The 20,889-nt window shown below is 37.1% G+C and overlaps 2 protein-coding genes across 2 annotated transcripts in view; one reads left to right on the top strand and one right to left on the bottom strand.

Moving 5' to 3' along the window:
• Positions 1 to 719: 719 nt before the first annotated feature.
• Positions 720 to 20,889, bottom strand: part of ZNRF2 (zinc and ring finger 2) — a 282,520-nt gene continuing 262,350 nt past the window's right edge. The window contains exons 5-6 of the transcript XR_015745759.1: positions 994 to 1,835; positions 720 to 865 (exon numbers count right to left, since the gene is read on the bottom strand). The gene's annotated coding sequence lies outside the window, so the exon portion shown is untranslated. The remainder of the gene's footprint in view (positions 866 to 993; positions 1,836 to 20,889) is intronic.
• On the top strand, positions 7,953 to 15,263 carry GGCT (gamma-glutamylcyclotransferase). Its single transcript, XM_026691493.2, is given in 6 exon segments — positions 7,953 to 8,114; positions 8,550 to 8,610; positions 8,613 to 8,685; positions 12,410 to 12,501; positions 12,504 to 12,541; positions 15,102 to 15,263. Coding segments are annotated over 6 exon segments (588 nt in total).

The raw sequence follows: 20,889 nt of genomic DNA on the forward strand, positions 1-20,889 counted from the left end.
CCCAGGAAGAAACTGCTTCAAAGAAGCCGGGGTGGCTTTTCCTGTCACCGCAGCTCCTCTGAAGCGCCGTTCACCCCCACCCACCCGCCCATGCGGTTCAATCCAGTGCTCCGTTTGCCTGCCTGCCTGCCTGCCTTTGTTTCTGGTTGATTCGGAGCAGCTTCGCTGAGAATAATAACTATTCGCCTCTTTTTATCAGCTGAAGCTGCTCCAAACAACCAGAAACGCAGGCAGGCAGGCAGGCAGGCAGAACGGAGCACTGGATTGAACTGCGCGGTGGCTGGCGGGGTGGGGGTGGGGTGAACGGGCGCTTCGGAGGAGCTGCAGCGACAGGAAAAGCCACCCTGCCGGCTTCTTTGAAGCAGTTTCTTCCTGGGCTGGATGTTAGAGGTCCATCGTAGCTCTGAATGATCCCTAAACAAGGACTACAGGAGCTTCCTAGAGAAAACACACTGACTAAATGCTCCTCATTCAATTCCTGTTTTCACCAAACAGAGATAAGAGAAACATCTGCATGAAATTTTGTAGCTACACAGCTGGGCAAGACCTAGAACTAGAGAGACTGCAGTCAGGTGTCTTTAATGCTAGTTGTAGGGTATACATAAAGTTTTGGGAATGGAAAATAGAATCTCTCTCCCCCCCACCGCCGCCGGTCCTTGAAAAAGTGTTTCTGCTTGAAACTGGTCCCTGGTACAAAAAGGTTGGGGACCACTGGAATAATGAGTCATGGTGGTGCAGTGGTTAGAATGCAGCACTGCAAGCTACTTTTGATCTGACAGATAGAAGGTAAACCTCTGGAGCAAGGTGCTGAAGAACAGGAAGAGCTCCATCCTAGCCAGGGCCTCTCCTGGACAAGCCATCTTCCCTGCAATAGCAAACAAGAAAATAAAGCTTATTTAGGAAGTACAGCTGCTGGAATTGTGCTTGATAAAGGAATAACATGGATCAGGCCACATATGAATTTTTCATACTATTTGTCTTAGAGGACTGTACCTGCTGAGAATGGCATGAAAGCATCTCTTTTCCTGAATTGGCCCTTTTCATCCAAAAAATGATCTGGGTTGAACTTCTCTGGAGTCTCCTAATGGAGAGGATCACAATGTACCGAGAAGAGGACTGGCACAACAGCCATGTACTAGAAGAGGGAGATACTGAAACAGATGACATTAGTTGGTGTTGCTTCATGCAAAGAAGAAAGAGCCTCACTTGCCTCAAATAAAATAGACTGACAGGGAGCAATATTCCAACATTCTGAAATGAAGTGAAGAGAGATTTGGTTTAACTAATTTATTTATTAAATTTATATACCTCCCACTATCCAAAGTGATTCTAGGTAACTTATATTTCCACAAATAAGGCATATTAATACATATTTACTAAACCTTGAGTATGTCTGACTACTCCATAAATAAGACATATTAATACATATTTACTGCCTTGAGTATGTCTGACTACTAACAGTCATCTTTTTTTTCTTCTGCACACTATCTTGATTAGAGGATTAGTATTATTGGCACAGCTTGGAAATGTAACCATGGAATTTTACATCAAAGGTTGTTGCCTGTGGAAAGCTCTCAGGGCTTCCAATTTGGTAACATTGAGCCTTGTGGACCATCTGTGAAAGGCATCTTCAACTGGTCTTCCGTGCTTGGAGTTTGATTTGTACCCACCACTCACCAATCTCCTGTTGCACCTTAGCTGTGAGACTTCTGCTATCTGCCGGCTGCTTGCAATTTGGCAGTTCGAATTTCACCAGGTTAAATGTTGACTCAGCCTTCCATCCTTCTGAGGTCGGTAAAATGAGGAGCCAGATTGTTGGAAGCAATATGTTGACGCTGTAAACAGTTTGGAGAGGGCTGTAAAGCACTATGAAACGATATATAAGTCTAAGTGAGTATTGCTAATTATCAAAAAAGGCTATTATTTTATTGTCATTGTTAGGGAAAAAATTTGAACACTAGAAGCATCAGATACATTCCCTTGTCTATGTCCATCATGTTTTCCTAAGCTAAACAAACCAAGTACCCTGCCTGACAGAGTTGATAGCATAGAATCACTCATGCAGTCAATAGAAAAAAGTTTAGCAACATGTTTTCAAACAATTATACAAAAAAGTCTAATCTCTCTTGAAAAAAAATACAGCACTGATAAGTGACTACTTATCAGCTCAAAATCAAATTCCAACTCAACAACCACTACCACAATTACTACCTCAACTAGAATCACAACTACAACCAAAAATAACCACCAAACCAGAACCACAAATAATTACTATCCCATCAAATAATTCCACAAATGATATCCCCTTGCTCATCAGAGACATCATGGAATGTGATCAGAAATGTCCAAATGCCATCTTATTTGGACTTGAAGACACCAACGAATCAGATGACATCACCAAAATTCGCAATATCATAAGCAAGTCCAATACAACAAACATCTCTCCTGATGATATCATTGAAATAACCAGAGATAGCCCTGAGTTCAAATACAATGACGGCTCGGTGGTCCCAAAATTTTGTAGAGTTGTATGCAAAAATGAGTTCAGCAAACGTATATTCATTCATACAATAAACGCCATTGCAAAAACCAATCCCAACCACAAAAACTTTGCTCAAGACCAGACTTATGCATACTGCAAAGAATCCGCTCCCATGAACTCCACACTGAACTCAAAAGACATCTAGACAATGGAGAGAATGACCTGTACATTGACCTGTACATATCGTGCTGATTGTATCAAAAGTAAGTCACACAACCCACAACTCCGCATTCAACCCTACCTCATCCAACCCACCATCACTCAAAACCAGGCATGCATGCCCTTAACTACCTCAATTCCAACTACAACTGGCCTTAAATGCAAGCTACTCAATGCAAGAAGCCTTGTGAATAAAATACCTGAATTTCTCCTCTTACTAAATATGGCTAAATTCAACATTATATTTGTCTGTGAAACATGGCTCAATGCATCTTTCCCTGACTCCATTACCACAGTAAGAGACTATCATGTTTACTGATCAGATCGTGAAATCCGTAGAGGAGATGGTGTTGCTATCTTCTGTAAAAAGTCCTTATATCTAAAAAACATCCAAGTTACCTAGGAGCTTGCACTTCCTGAGACCATTGTCTGTGAACTGTCCTTAAATATCATATTTTGATTCTTACTATGTTACAGAGCCCCTGATTATGACATCAAACATGTAAACAAGCTAAATTCACTACTAACATGGGCATCATCCTGCACACACACTTTTATCTTTCTTGGTGACTTCAATCTACCACATATTAACTGGACCCTAAACAAATGTATAACTGAACCCATACATGCAACCTTCTACAATGCTGTAACAAATCTGGGACTAGAACAACTAGTAACCAACAATACTAGACTTAACAACTGCCTCAATCTCATCTTTTGCAATAGTTTAAATTCAATTTATGGAATACAAATTAAAGAACCCTTTTCCAACATGATTGACTTTTGTCTCAACATACGCCCACACAAAAATCAACACAAAGACGTGATCCCCAATTATAACTTCAAAAAAAGCAACTATGATCTTATAGACAACGATCTCTCATCCCTTGATTGGCAATTTCTATTCACTGGATGCAATACTGTTGAAGACCATTACAACATATTTTTACTTGAAGTCAAAAGAGTCATCAAACTATATGTACCAATAACAACTCCAAAAACCAGAAAAAACAGATTACCTATAACAATAAGGAAGCTTCAATCCAAAAAGAGATCACTTTGGCAGAAAAACAAATCTGGTCACGTTGCCAACTTCAAAAGCCAATACAAAAATTTATGCCACCAGATAAAGACTGAATGCACCAATTATCACATTAAACAAGAGGAAAACCTTCGACGCACCAATTTCACCCGTGCTTTCTATAATTTTGTAAACAACAAACTAAAAGACTCAAGGTCCATCCCACCCCTGAAAGGACCTAATGGTAAAGACTGCAAAGACAACACAATTAAAGCCAACCTCTTTAATACATTCTTTGGCTCAGTATTTGTAAACAGCAATGGATCATGCCCAGTATTTCCTAGTCGAACCACAGACAACTACAATGATCTAATACATATCGATTTTACAGAAGACAATGTTGAAAAAGCACTACACAATCTAAAACCATCTCTATCTATTGGACCGGATGGAATATGTGCCTACTTCTTAAAAAAGCTACCCACTGCCATAGCCGAACCTCTAAGCATAATCTTTGAAAAATCTTTTAGGACCAGCTCCTTGCCAAAGCTATGGTCACAAGTCATGGTCATCCCCATCTTCAAAAAGGGAGATCCCAGCCTAGTTGAAAATTACAGACCAATCTCTTTATGCTGTGTCACCTGTAAAGTCATGAAATCAATTATTAACCAATCCATTATCTTCCACTTAGAGACAAACAACCTACTCTCTAATAAACAATTTGATTTCAGAAAAAAACTATCCTGTAATCTGCAACTCTTACACTGCAAAAACATATGGACTACACAACTTGATCAGGCCAAAGCAATAGACGCAATCTACATAAACTTCTGTAAAGCCTTTGATTCAATGGTACACAACAAACTACTACTAAAACTAAAATCTTATGGTATCTCTGGACACCTACATAACTGGATAAAAGCATTCCTGTCAAACAGACAACAAATGGTCAAAATTGGGAACGTCCTATCAAATTCTGTACCTGTCAACAGTGGTGTCCCCCAAGGCAGTATTCTAGGACCAACTCTCTTCATACTCTACATAAATGACCTCTGTGATCATATTAAGAGCAACTGCGTTCTCTTTGCCAATGATGTAAAGCTATTCAACACCACAGAAAATACTGCTACTCTTCAAAAACACCTTGACTATGTATCAGAATGGTCAAAGAAATGACAACTTCAAATCTCAAGAAATAAATGCCCTGTCTTACATATTGGCAAAACAAAAACAGAGAATAAAATACAAGCTGAATAGTCAAGACCTTGTTGATGATCCAAACTCTGTCAAGGACCTTGGAGTACTCATCTCTAATGATCTAAGTGCTAGAGCCCACTGTAACTACATAGCCAAAAAGGCATTAAGAGTTGTTAACCTAATCCTATGTAGCTTTTTTTCTGGTAATATCACACTACTAACTAGAGCATACAAAACATTTGTTAGATCAATACTTGAATACAGCTCATCAGTCTGGAATCCACATTATGTATCTGATATTAACACAGTTGAGAAAGTCCAGAAATATTTCACAAGAAGAGTTCTCCACTCCTCTACTTGTTGCAGAAAACCTTATGCCACCAGACTCGAAATTCTAGACCTAGAAAACCTAGAACTACGCCACCTTCGGTCTGATCTAAGTATAGTATATAAAATCATACATTGCAATGTCCTACCTGTCAATGAATACTTCAGCTTCAACCATAACAATACAAGAGCACACAATAGATACAAACTGAAGGTTAACCGCACCAAACTTGATTGCAGGAAATATAACTTCAGCAAAAGAGTGGTCAATATCTGGAATACTCTACCTGACTCTGTGGTTTCTTCCCCAAATCCCAAATCCCAAAAACTTTAACCTTAGACTGTCTACTACCTCACCCCTTTCTTAAGAGGTCTGCATAAGCGCACCAACATGCCTACCATCCCTGTCCTATTGTTTCTTTTTATTTTTCTTATATGTATCTATTTCATGTATTCATAACTATTCTTAACTATGTTTATATTTATACCTATTATCTTGTAAGTGATTGACAAATCAAATAAAAAATTTAAAAAAAACCAAGTCATTTTGGATGAGATGATGGGGGCTCAATAGGAGGAGCATATTTATTCAATTTAATTCTATAAGCACGGATAAATCCAAGCCATCAAAGAACAAAATGTGCTTTAAAGCGCTGACACTGGCCTTTCTCTCATTGTAATAAGCATAGAAAGGTTGCTTCAGCTCTTTCGAACCAATAAGAGGTGGCGGAGAGTAGGGATTATTGTGCGCTTAGCCAATGGGCAGAGTCATCATGATTGTTGTAAGATGTTTCGGTCCACAATTGAATGAGGAAGTGGTGAGGACGGAGAGGGGTGGTTGCTGTCTGGAGCTAGGAATGATGGGAATTCAGGGTTGTTCAGGGACCTCATGGGTAGTTAGTGGTGCTTGTGCTGAAGAGGAACAAGGCGAAAGAAAGGAGGCTTTCCATTTAGCGATTTTTTGGATCAAGTAGTAGGGAATACTTGTGTTAAGGAATACGTGTGTTAAGGGAATACATGTAGTGAATATATGTGTTAAGTGAGGAACCGGGAATCACGAAGATGGGGTGGGTGAGTCTTAAGGTTGAATTACTTCCTCTGCTCCAAATCAATGACCAGTCTGTGCTTAATATTGGAATCTGCAAGGACCAGAAATAAAACATGACAGTGATACCTTAATTTCAGTTCTCGTTATCAGGAATTGGTTAATCCATTGTGGATCTTCCCTCTCCTTTTTTTTTAAAAGGAAGGAATGTTTTGAGAACTTGATCTCTCATCTTCTTGAGTCTGATCAGAGAAAATATAGGGAAAGGTGGCTAAATGAATTAATGGCTTTTCTGCTTTTCTGTGTTATCAACAGAACACTACCCAGCATCAACAGAACACTAAACTTGCAGCAAATGAGTTATTCCTTTTACTAATCCCTGCCCTATCTTTGTTGCTTCTTTTTAAGGTCAAACAGTCAAGTGGCTTCTCTTCTGTCTCAGGTAATGAGCAACAAGTCCTAATAGATTTTATATGCCCAAGATTGCACCTGGACAGTGCCAGAATAAGGGAGATATATTACATTGAAATATGTCTCATTCAGGGGCCTGAAATTAGTTGAGAGAAATATCATGGAAGCACTTATTTGAATTTGTCTGCACAATTATTTGACTTTCGCTTAGGATAGCAAAGTGCAAATAAGAAAGTCAGATACAATTCTATTTTTTAAGATAACCTGTGGTCCTCTGGATGCTTCCGAAATACAGCCTCAGAATTCCTCACCTTTAGGCTTGGAAATTGCAGCTAGAAGCATCCAGAGGAGCACAGCTCTTCCCTTTCTGCTGCCCTTTAGATAACTCTTGTTTACATTGTATTTGTTGTGCAGCCTGCAGGAATGTTTCTGGATGTACTTTTGTCATATTAGCAGTTGAGCTAGCTGAACTATCACTTTGATGTGAATTGGTTGCTGGGTAAATAGAAATACATAGCCAAAAATAATTCATTCTTTGTTGGGCTAAATTTCACCTTGAAACATTACAGTAGAATATCACAAGATAATAAACTGACCAAGTATCCTAGGATGAGTATACCTCAGTAGAAAAAGATTTGTGCTATTTTTGAAGAACTATCTTGTTGTCAGGATATAAATGGAGTTATGTTTACATCTTATTTAGGGAGAAAATTGTCATATTTTGCAGCCCTTCATAAAGTTCATAAAACATATTAAACCATTATGTAGTTTCTTTAGTTTTATTTTAGTAAGAAATTATTGTTAGTCTCTGATTTTGATTACTATCCATTGCATGCATCCTGAGAAACAATTTCAGTTCCAGCAAAAATTATAAACAATAACCAGGCCAAGAGCTATTTCCCTCCCTGTTTCCTGAATGATGTTATGGGGCGAGCAAATGCTTGGTTTCCTGTCATAGATGTCATCCATCTGTTAAGGAAGAATTGCTTCAAGGTGTCTGGAGTACCTTGAAGTGATGCCTCCTTGGGTGCCTTTGGTTTCCACATTTGATCTAACTTACAGGGCTGACAATATCTCATAGTTCTCAGATTAATGTTTATAGGTTTTATAAACAACTATTGAATGGTGGAGAAAATAGATGTATTATTTGCAGGTTCAAATGTAAGAATTCTATGATATTCCATGTTTCTATGATTAATTAATTTGCATAGAACAAATGTATAATGTTTTCTTGGGCTCAGTTTCAAAAGATGGAAGCCTTTATCAACCATACTGGACCAGGTAGAGATTTGGAACTGCAAAACTGCGGAAGTGAACATTTCCTCTATTTTGCCTATGGTAGTAACTTATTGTGGGAAAGATTAATGTTAAGAAACCCTTATGTGGTTTTCCTTACCATAGCACAACTACTGGTTTATACTATCTTTGACTCCTTTCTTAGAAACCAATATTAGTAAGTAATTAATACTTGAAATTGTAATTCACCTCTATCTCTGTTGAGTTTGTTTCTATTATTATTTTTACAGGGAGAAAAAAGTTTAGCAATATTTAGCCCAAATGTTTGAAAGCCAGTTGCCCAATTAGTTGTTTGTTGTTGCAAGCATTCAAAACACAGATTTCAAGTCAATTTCCAACTACAGAAATGTGGCTCATTGTGCCTTTTTTTCTTCCTAATCTCATTTCCAATTAAAATTTTCGATAGATGGAATTTTAATCAGGTATGTGTCATAAGAAACATTTTTCCAGTCTACTTTTTTTGTCTTTCTAAATGTTGTTTCATTCACTATATTATAGGAAACAAGAAACTTAAAATTGGAGATTACTGACCTTCCTGTTTTAATTCACAGGATTATAAACTTGCTTTTGGCTCTCATCAAGGGAAACCAAGTTTTCAGTGGAAAGAAGGTACAGCTATAGCTCTGATGAAGAAGTATAGGGGATAATATGGAAAATGAACACTAGTGATTTATATTCTCTGGATGTGTTACAGTTTGTCCCTTCTCTATCAATGTATGCACAGTTACATTGTTAAGATCTTATTCTGGATGTTTGTTGTATACTTCTCATTTGTCCAAGCTACAAAAAATCCTTTAATTACAGAGGTTTCCAGTACAGTACTGTAGTCCTCATCTTATTAGATCATTTAGTGACTATTTAGTCTCTATTTCACAGACAAAAGCCAGGAAAAGCACCAGGCCCAGACAAGATAACTCCTTCTTGCTTAAACGCTTGTGCTGATCAACTGACCTCATCTTCACCCACATCTTTAATAAATCACTAGATATGTGCTATGTTCCTTCTTGCTTCAAATGCTCTACTATCATCCCAGTACCGAATAAACTTTCCATCAAGGAACTGAATGATTTCAGAATGGCTGCTCTGACATTGTAGTTATGAAAATCTTTGAAAGGCTTGTGCTGTCCCACCTGAAAACCATCACGGATCTGCTGTTAGATCCCATGCAGTTTGCATACCGAGCAAATAGATCGACAGATGATGCTGTTAATATGGCTCTGCATTATATCCTACAACATCTTGAATCTCCAAAGACCTATGCAAGGGTCCTCTTTGCAGACTTCAGCTCAGCATTCAATACCATCATTCCAGATATTCTTCTAACTAAACTAAATCAGCTAGCTGTACCTGACCACACTTGTAAATGGATCATAATCTTCCTAACAGACAGGAAGCAGCAGGTGAAGTCCACCAGGACTGTGAGCTCTCTCAACTTCTCTCTCTATACCAATGACTGCATCTCAAAAGATCCCTCTCTTAAAGTACTGAAGTTTTCAGATGATACAACAGTGATTGGTCTCATTCTATACAACGATGAATCTGCATACAGAATGGAGGTTGAACAACTAACCTTGTGGTGCTACCAGAACAATCTTGAACTAAATACACTCAAAACCATAGAAATGGTGGTAGATTTTAGGAGAAACTTTCCTATACAACCAGCTCTTACAATACTAGACAACACAGTATCAACAATAGAAACCTTCAAGTTTCTAAGTTCTATCATATCTCAAGACTTAAAATGGACATCTAATATAAAAAATGTCATCAAAAAAGCACAACAAAGAATATTCTTTCTTCACCATCTCAGAAAGCTCAAACTGCCCAAAGAGCTGCTGATTCAATCCTACAGAGGAATTATTGAGTCTTGTCATCTGCACCTTTATAACAGTCTCTGCAACCAAACAAGACAAACACAGACTTCAATGGATAATTAGAACTGCAGAAAAAAATTGCTAACAACTGCCTCCCATTGAGGACCTGTATACTGCACAAGTCAGACCCCTCACATTCTGGACATAAATTGTTTCAACTTCTACCCTCAAAATGACACTATAGGGCACTGCACACCAGAACAACTAGACACCAGGACAGTTTTTTCCCGAATGCCATCACTCTGCTAAACAACTAATTCTCACAACACTGTCAACTTATTTACTAAGACTGTATTATTAATATTCCTCTACTACTAGATTATAATAACACTTCCTAGTGCCTATCTCTTCCCACTTATGACTATAACTGTGTTGTTTGTATCTTTACAATTTATATTATTTTATTTGTTTCCTAGTATGATTTAATTGCTTATTAGTAACCTATGACTATCGCTAAGTGTTGTATCTTATGATTCTTGATGAATGTATTTTTTTCCTTTATGTACCCTGAGAGTATATGCACCAAAGACAAATTCCTTGTGTGTCCAATCACACTTGGCCAATAAAGAATTCTATTCTATTCTATTCTATTCTATTCTATTCTATTCTATTCTATTCTATTCTATTCTATTCTATTCTATTCTATTCTATTCTATTCTATTCTATTCAAAGTTACAACACCATTGAAAAATTGGCTTATGACAATTTTCACACTTAAGACTGTTGCAGCATCCCATGGTCACTTGATCACAATTCAGATGCTTGGCAACTGTCTCATATTTATGACGGTTGCAGTGTCTCAGGGTCATGTGATTCCCTTTTCTGACCTGACAAGCAAAGTCAATGGGGAAGCCAGATTCACTTAACAACCGTGTTGCTGACTTAACAACTGCAGTGATTCATTTAACAATTGTGGCAAGAAAGGTAATAAAATAGGACAAAATTAATTTAACAAAAGTTTCACTTAGGAACATAAATTTTGGGGCTCGGTTGTGCTTGTAAGTTGAGGATTATTGGTATCAAAATGAAAAAAATTTTACAAATCGAAATTGAACTTGGACATGGATTCCTAGTGATTGCCATATACCTGTATTTTGAAAAATAATCTAGGCCTTGGTTTGTTTATATCCCACATTCTTCCTAGATTTCCAGATGATATCCATATTATTTTCTGCCTCCAATTTTATCTGCACAACTACTGTTGTAAAGTCAGTGGAGTCAAGAAGTTGTCATCTGATGACCATCTGTGGTAGAGTAGTAATGGTAGTGGTAGAACTGCACATGGATCTTCCCTGTTCTAAACTTTATTTAATTCATTTTGAAAGCATGCTAGGACGTATGCTTGGCTAGACTACAAATAACAGAAAATAAAAGAAGAAAATAGTGCTGTTCTTTGGTCAAGTTGTTATTGATAATTAATACTGCCTTGTGATATCTTGAAATTAAAACTATTTGTCTTAACTGGAGTTGGGCTCAGGAATGGGATTCTACTAGTTTGCACCTATTTGCTAGAACCGGTTATTAACATTCTAAGCAGTTCAGAGAACTGGTTGTTAGAAGAAATTACTAGCCTAATCCTATAAGGAAGGCAGGAAGGAAACATTCTGGTGTTGCTTACAGAAACTGCCTCTCCGTTAACCCTTATTACATTCTTGGCCGGACTAGACTTCCTGTCTCAGGAACTTATCTGGAGTTTTTTTCCCCCTCCTTTGCTGGTACTTTGCTTGTGTGGAATGACCATTTAAAGTTACAATGGCACTGAAAAAAGTGAATTATTACCATTTTTTCACACTTACGACTGTTGCAGCATCCCCACAGTCATGAGAGGCCAGGCAAGGAGATGCGTGCCTCGATGTGAGTGATGTTGAGTTGGCCACACCCAGCCAATAACATGACCACCAAGCCATGTGCACCCAGTCACATGACCATCAAACCACGCCCACCACCTAAGCCACGCCCACAGAACCGGTTGTTAAATTTTTTGAATCCCACCCCTGTTTGGGTTGTATGTGATCTTTGCAAGCTTCTAGAAGAAAATGCCAGGTTGATTTTGAGTATAACTTCCACAATTCCTGCAGTTGGCCTTGATGTTGTAACTTCTGGCAATTGTAGTACAAGATGTCTGGGGAGAATCTAGTAGGCTAACTCTGTTCCAAATCCACACAAAGATAGCGCTGATTTCATCTCCATTTGAGCAAAAGCTAGAGTTTTAGTGGACTATTATAGAATTCCAAGGAGCAATTCTAAAAAAAAACTGCATTAAAGATGTTTTGTTACTTTTGTTCTTTCATGTACATGTAGTACTAGGTTTTCATTTAGCAGCTGAAATAGCTATTTCTGGATGCAGCCTTAACTATCCAAAATTGGACATTGTTTGCATATTGAGTTTTAAAAATGATTGAAAAGGGTAGCTTTTTAAGTCACTTACAAAGGGATGTTACATAATTTTTTGCTAAATAAATAGCTGTTTACAGGGGGTAAATATTTGCTCTTATTTTAGTTATTTACTTGGCATGGCATTTCTTTCTTCGTTTCAGATAAGAAGGAGTAAAAAATGGTGTTTATAATCCAATTGAAGTAGCAGTTCAGACTCAGGATGGGAAAATAGTTAAATGTTATAATTATCAGATGAATATGTCCTCGATCTTCCTTCTCCGCAATATAAGAAGGTACTGTATTGCCTTTTGCAATTCTAAGGGTTCATTTTTCCCAGAAGTTCATCATCTAGAACAACATGTATAATATAAGTGTAATAGAAAAGAGAAAAAAAAGACAAAAGTAGTTGGTTTCACATAAAAGATAAAATTAATTTCAATACTGTTACAGTTAACAAATATGTGAGTATATTTGATTTATTAGATAATTATCAAGGATATATTAATAATTTTATGTACATAGCTGGACATATTAATAATAAATTATATAGCAAGCAATACAGTTTACTTCAGCACCATAGCTCAGTTTTCTGTTGTGTAGGACTTTTATTCAGAATATATTACAAAAGACTACTCAATATTTATTATAGATTCTCTTAAGCCCCTATCTTTCTTTCTTTTTCTCTCATTGGCTCTCATCTATGAAACATTTGCTGCATTGAAATAAGGTATTTCTGTTTGCATGTTACATTAAGGTTTACTCCCTGAAAACTGGCAAGTATTGATCAGACATATGTAGTCAACATGCATCTTGTTGGGCTAATGGCTTTTCAAAAACTGCTTCCTTTTATTGTAGCACGTAACTGATAAGATGCTTGGACTGTAAATGAATTTGATGTAGAATTGGTTACAAGTCTGAATACAGGTAATCCTTGACTTACAACAGTTTTGTAATTACCGAACTGGTAGTAATGCTGGTTGAATCCCACCCCTGGGCCCACTAAGCCAAAAATGGGGTATGGGGGGGTGCTGCAAAAGAAAAAAAGAACGAGAAAGAAAGAGGGAGGAAGGGGAAACAGAAAGGGAGGGAGGGAAGAAAGAAAAAAAGAGAAAGAAATAAAGAAAGGAAGTGAGGGAAAAAGGAGAGGAAGGAAGGACCACAAACCTTGCTACTACTAGATGCAGCTTCAGAGGATGCTTTGAAACAGCACAGCAATCCAAGGCTGGATGGTACCTTGGGGTCATCTAGTCCAACCCCGTTCCAGAAAGTGAATTTCTGTCTTTTGAACCCCCCAGTCACATAGCCACGCCCCCCAAGCCATGCCTACAGAATTGGTTGTAAAAAAATTTGAATCCCACCACTGAGTGATTCCCTTAATAACTGTGACTAAAAGTTGTAAACTGGGGCAAAATCCACTTGACAAACTTTTTGTTTAGCAGCAGAAATTTGGGGGCTCAATTGTGGTCGTAAATCAAGGATTACCTGTATATGAGTGGTAGTAAGAAAATGAAAGGGATGGTTGAGAACTCTTCATTTATATTTTCAAGTAAGTCAATCCTGAAATTCCTTCCAGCCTAGCTAACATTCTTGTCAATGGGGAATGGAAAAGTGGGTCTTCCCAGTTTCTAATCTGCAAAGCAAAAGATGGAGAAAAATAAATCTTTTATCTTTTTTTTCTACTCCTGTTTTTTTTATTTATTACCCAGGGAAATGATGACAAAGAGTGTCCAAATATTTCTAGAGATAATCTGCCAATATTTATATTTGTGGGTTGCAGTATAAAACAGTTCAAGTTGTGTAACCTGCTATGAAATTTAATAATGTTACTTCATGTTTGGAATAGTTTTGCTAGCAATTAATTGCAAGCCTGAATGTGGTAATTACAATTAGCTTCATGCCAAAACATTTAAGCCTGATCCTTGCATTTTGACTTTTTGCACATTACGCTAACAGAAGCTGTTCTCTTATCTTGAAACATGCACAAGTCTATTCCACTTCGTTATATGTGCTTCCCATAATATTGACCAACAGAAACATTCTTTTGCATTCTAATATTTAACCACAATTTTATCCCTGTAGGAAATTCTGTCCTTTTCTCCATCATTCAGCTACTGAACTGTAAAATATATAAAATTGAAATTGTTTATGTTACTCAATGTCAGCAAGCATTTCCTCGCTAAGCTGATAATATGTCTGGATTTCCCCCCCAAAGTATACACCTAAATTTTGAGTTACCCAAGTCCCTCCCCACTAAAACCCTACTGTCCACCTTTAAGATCAGACAAAGCTTTTTAAAAAAATGCTTAAAATATATTACAAAACTGTTGCCAAATATCTACATATTTGTAGCAAGCTCAAGGCTTGCCTATGAATCCCCTGGCATGGTCCTTAGAATCCATAATTAAACTCTGACTTACACAGGGGCCACTCATCTTTTGATGAAAATGTAGGCTTAATCAGAATTTTGCTAATGTGGAGAAGTGATCCTCATTTACATTATCCTGACCTTTTAGAGAATAAGTGGTTGTAATGACAACAAATAAGTGGCTATCAGATGAAATTGAAGTCATTTTTATTATTTTTAAAATGCTTCCTTAATTTGAAATTCAGTGGATGCTATGCAATGAACTGTAAGTGCTTTTGAGTCTGTGTTGCTCAACCTATACCAATACCAAGAATGATTTATATTGATTTTTTGATGCAGCTAATGAATGCAACCAGCTGGCTCTTGCCCACTATTTAATCTTCAAGTGAGGTTTGTTTGAAGCAGCTAAATTTCTTCATCCTTATTCCATTTATTTGTGTAAGTAACAGAAATCTAATGATGGAATCTTTCTATTCTTGTTCTGATAGGTCATTCGTTTGGGTGCAAAACAGAATGAATTGCAAGTGGGTTATCAAAAGAAATTAAATTCTATAGAGGCTAACAACTATGCAGGACCTGTACCAGTATTTGAGGAAATTGAAGCTGCTCTCAATGCACCAGGGAAACAAAATAATGAAGATAAATTTTAGTATAACTTAATTTTACTGTCTTGGCATCTTGTGTGTCTATTTCTCTTACATTACAATAGCCTAGCTAGAGTTAATGTCAAAATAACTGGAGGATACCAGATACACCATAAGGTGTAAGATGATCCTTGATTATTAATTGTTGTCCTTTAAGTTTTTTTGTTTCTGTATTTACAATAAATTGAGACTGGGAATGGTTTCCAAATTGTGCTTCAATCTGAAAGTTTTAATTCAATCCAGCTGTTGAAAAGATATTACAGTCAATCTTGGATATTACAGATAGCCCTTGTTTAACAACTGTTAGTTCAGCAACCAAAGTTACATTGTAGTACTCCTATCATCATGTAATGAAAATTTGGGCATTTGGCAGTCAACTCACATTTATGATTACAGCATGTGCTTCAACTCCCCCCACTTTCCTATCTCCCGTTGCAAAAGTCAGCTGTCAAATGATGTTTCATTTAATGACTACTTAGCAATGGAAACATCATCCCAATCTTAACAATTAGGGTTCTTAAGCAAGGACCAAATGTCTAGTACTTTGCTGTCATAGTTATCCCAGCCTCCAGCCAGCAAGCTTTTTAAAAAGCTGATTTAATCACAACTCATTTTATTTAAAAAAATTATATGTGTGTGTGTGTGTGTGTTTTCTTAAGTTTTCACGGGTATTTATATGTATGGTATTCAGCTTTGTTTGCGTATTTTCCCACGTCATTATAGTTGTGCTTTTAAAGTTGTAGCTGTTAGTTTTTGGGGATTAACCCCTAGAAGAGTATTGCAGCAGTAGTCAAGCCAGGAAGGGCCCCAGAGTATACACACACTGAACACAAACACTGTTTGTAGTTTAAATAATTTTTAATCCATTTAGAGTTTAAAGCATTGTCATTCAGTCCATTAAGTCATTCACAGTATTTCCATCCAGTAAGACTCACTAGTATAGTCCAAGTTAAGAGTCCTTGCAATATCTTTATCAGCCGATAAAGATATCTTCTCCTCCTCCGGTGCCTCTCTCCAGAGGAACAAACGCTGGATATTCAGCAAACAGTAGCAAACAAGAACAGTTCAGTCACAGGCACTCACAGTCAGTAATCACAGTAAGAGTCGCAGTACAAACAGTAACACAGTTAGTCACAGAGGCAGTCGCAGAAACAGTAAGTCGCAGTAAGATTTCCAGCTTCTAATGCTTCCTTATATTGTAACTTCTAACCGCACCCTTAATCGGCTAATTGCCTGCAGCATTGTGCTTAAAGTGATAAGCACTTAAACCATGATATCTAAGTTTTATATATTTATTCACCCAAACCATATTTGGTATCAATGTTATACCTAACATACTCCCCTTTTGGGTGAAATAAATATATAATACCTTACAATCTAACCCCATATTTTTTCACAACTCTCCTGGTGCTTACTGGCACCTTGGGCTTTAGTAAAATTATCAGCTAAATTGTCCTCCGACATACAGTACTCTAGCTGAATCATCTTACTTCTTACAGATTGTCTCACGTTTAGGTATCTTAGATCTGTATGCTTGCTCCTTGTTTTTACTCCAATATTTGTGGCCATTTGAATTGCTGCCTGATTATCTTCATGTATAATTATAGGATAATCCACAGTTATACCTATATCAATTAACATTTGTTTATACATTATTAATTCTGTACATAACAGTGATAAACAGGAGAATTCTGCCTCTATAGTAGACAAACTTATATGCTGTTGTCTTATTGACTTCCAGCCTATTAATGTCTTACCCAGCATTATGGCTGTTCCTGAAGTCGACTTTCTAGTGTCTCTTTCTGATGCAAAGCTAGCATCTGCATAAGCACTCAGAATTAAATCACCCTTTGGTTCTAAATACAATGAATAATTCATTGTCTTTTTAAGATATCTTAATATCCTCTTAGCTGCAATCCAGTGTCTTTCACATGGTGCAGAATTGAATCTAGCCAACTGATTCACGCAGTACGAAATATCTGGTCTAGACCAATTACTTATATAACCCAAACTACCAATTAAAGATTGATAAATCACCTTATCAAACTCGGGCTTTGTTCATCAGTGTTGCTAAACTCCTGACTCATTGGAGTCTTAGCTGGCTTACAAAGCTCCATCTTGTAATCTTTTAGCAATTTGCTTATCTTATCTTCCTGAGATATCTTAAAACCTTTCCGTGTTTTCTTTATATTCAAACCGAGATACTTCTTTATCTCCCCTAATTGCTTGATCTTTATTCTCTTTCCTAATGATGCTATTATTTTATTTGCTTCATCATTAGTTTCAGTAATCAATGCAATGTCATCTGTGAACAGTAATAATAATGATACTTTCCCATTTGTCTCCCTCTTAAACAGACATGGATCGGCTTAAACCAGCTTTAAATCCTATATTGTCTAGTTCCTTTACAATATACTGGTTCCATTCATAGCCTGATTGTTTAAGACCATAGAGGCTTTTCTTTAACAACCAACAATCATTATTATCCTTATTTTCACTTTTAATACCAACAGGTTTTTTCATATAAATAGTATGTTTTAATGGGGCGTGCAAGTAAGCAGTTTCCACATCTAGATGGTTAACTATATAGTTTTTTACTAGCTGCCCACACTAAAGCTGCCCTCAAGGTTGCTGCCTTAAGACTAGGTGCAAACACCTCATCGTAGTCATTAGCATTCTGCCTAAAACCTTGGGCTACTAACCTTGCCTTATGGATTAAATTACCATCTTTATCTGTTTTTACCTTAAAAATCCATTTGCAGCCAATGGATTTCTTACCTACAGGTAATTTGGCATTTTCATACACTTTCATATCTCTTAATGAATTCAGTTCCTTATTCATTGCTGCATACCATCTTTCTTTTTCCTTAGTAGGATACTTTTTAATTTCTTCAACAGAATTAGGAACTTGATTAATCTGGCACACTGTGTTAGCCTGGTACCTATCAGGCGGTCTAGATACACGTGTAGTTCTTCTGGGAATTACAGGGCTTACAGGAGGACTTTGTTGAACTACTACCTTTTCATCTTCCTCATCCTGTTCAGCTATTGAATCTGTTTCTTCCTTTATGGGCACTATTTCATCCTGTATTTGTCTCTTTACCTTATTTTTAAAGTTACAGGGATAACTAATGGGATTTCTATAGGATTCAATAATTACATCTTTATTGGCATCCTGTTCTAATTTCTCCCATCCTTCATGTTCTAGAAATTGGGCACTAGCACTACATAACACTTTAGATGTGCCTTTCTCCCAAAATCTATATGCCCTATGGTTTGCCTGATAACCAACGAAGAAAAATCTTTTAGCTCTATGTTGCCCTTTTTTTCTGAGTTGTGCAGGAATATGCACCCATGCTGGTGCACCAAATGTGTGCAGGTAACTTAGGTCAGGTTTCCTGCCATGCCACCTGGTAAATGGTATTTCACCTGTTGTTGTATTAACAACGTTGTTCAATATGTTATTAGCACACATTGTAGCCTCCCCCCACAAAGAATCAGGTAACCCAGAATCATTTAACATTGTTCTAACCATTGCCTGTAGTGTTTGGCCTCTTCTTTCAATAAAAGCGTTATGTTCTGGCCTGTATGGAGCAGACTTCTTATGCTCTATTCCAGCTATCTTAAGTCTGTTCTGGAATTTGTTATTAATAAATTCCGTACCATTATCTGTCACCAGGGTTATCAGTTGTCGTTTAGACTTTCTTTCAGCAAACTTAATCCAATTGAAAAAATGTTGATATGTTTCAGTTTTGCTTTTCATTAAATAGCAAAACCCATATCTAGAATAATGGTCCATAATGCTCAGTATATATCTAGCACCCCCCATACTGGGTTTCTTTGGACCTATGATGTCTGCAAATACCACTTCTAAAGGTTCTTTTGTTTTGAAACCATTTAGCCTATTTGCAGGCAATACCTTGCTCTTATCTTCACAGCAAACATTACAACGCAAATATTTATCACAAGATTTTAACCTTATTCCTTCAGATAACTCAACTGTACGTTTTAGCATTTTAAAATTTACATGCCCCAAACGCCTATGCAATAAATGGATACATTCTTCATGAGGCTTTATATTATTAAATACAGTTTGTGCCTCCCCTTTCTTACTATTATCTAAGACATATAATGTTCCATTTAAAGCTGCAGTTACCCTTTTGTTATCTTTTTCAATTATGCAATTATTATCCTTAAAAGTAATTACATAACCTAATTTATCTAATACCCTTACTGAAAGCAAATTAAACTTTAGTTGCGGTACATACAACATTTTTATATCCTGGTTTATGCACGGACAATGTGCAAAACCTTCACCTTTCGCTTTCAGGTTCCAGCCATTGGCAAGTGATATATGTTGAGAACTTGTAGACATTTTTATAAATTTTGTCTTATCTCTTGTGATGCAGTGGGATGCGCCACTGTCAACCACCCATATATCATTCTTCACATCAGAGTTGCTAAACGTGGCTAGTTCAAATGCTTTCTTTGGCTTTTTTACATTCTGGCTTTTTCTCTTTTTGCAGAATCTTGCCAAATGTCCTCTGCCTCCACAATTAAAACACTTTTTAATTGTGTATGCCGTCGAAGATAAATTCTCTTCTTCCGGGTGCTGTACTTTGCTAATCTGGTTTCTTTCAAGCTTTGAAGATAATTTCTCTTCTTTCTTATCTTCTCTCAGCTCGTCACGCTCACGCCTTCTTCTGGCTTCTTCTAATAGCCTGCCTGTAATCTCGGTTAACGAGAGGCTTTCTTTTGGCAATACCTCTAACGAAGTCACATAGTCATCATAGCTTTGATCTAATGAAGATAATATTATGTAGACTTGTTGCAGTTCATTAAATATAAGCTCTTTTTCTTGCAATTCTTGAAAAATGCTCTTCATACAGTTTAAATGAACTAACATATCTCCATTCCTCTGAAGATGCGTTTGAAAAAGCTTCCGTGTAAGATTTATATGTGCTCCTACACTGTCCCGAACATAAATCTTCCTGAGGTTCTCCCAGCAGTTTGTAACTTTTCGTTATCATCATCATCAGCAGGATCCCAGCTACTCACATCTGGTGGGTTTGCTATAATGTCCCACAAACCTTCTTTACGTAGAAGTAAACTACATTTCATTGACCATGAAACATAGTTTGTTCCATCCAGCCTGGATATCATGGACAGTTGTGACAAATTTACTTGTGCCATTACTATTCAGATATTTTGACTATTTTAAACTAATTAAAACAGTTTGTTTTTACAGTAATGTGCAACTCACACCAACTCTCTCTGCTATATCCTGGTTAGTAAGACTATGCTGCTGGGCCCATAACCATTGTTAGTTTTTGGGGATTAACCCCTAGAAGAGTATTGCAGCAGTAGTCAAGCCAGGAAGGGCCCCAGAGTATACACACACTGAACACAAACACTGTTTGTAGTTTAAATAGTTTTTAATCCATTTAGAGTTTAAAGCATTGTCATTCAGTCCATTAAGTCATTCACAGTATTTCCATCCAGTAAGACTCACTAGTATAGTCCAAGTTAAGAGTCCTTGCAATATCTTTATCAGCCGATAAAGATATCTTCTCCTCCTCCGGTGCCTCTCTCCAGAGGAACAAACGCTGGATATTCAGCAAACAGTAGCAAA

The sequence above is a fragment of the Notechis scutatus genome, chromosome Z, assembly GCF_049901735.1.
Source record: "Notechis scutatus isolate UNSWTSFEM ecotype Mainland chromosome Z, rNotScu1.2, whole genome shotgun sequence".
Taxonomy (NCBI): Eukaryota; Metazoa; Chordata; class Lepidosauria; order Squamata; family Elapidae; genus Notechis; species Notechis scutatus.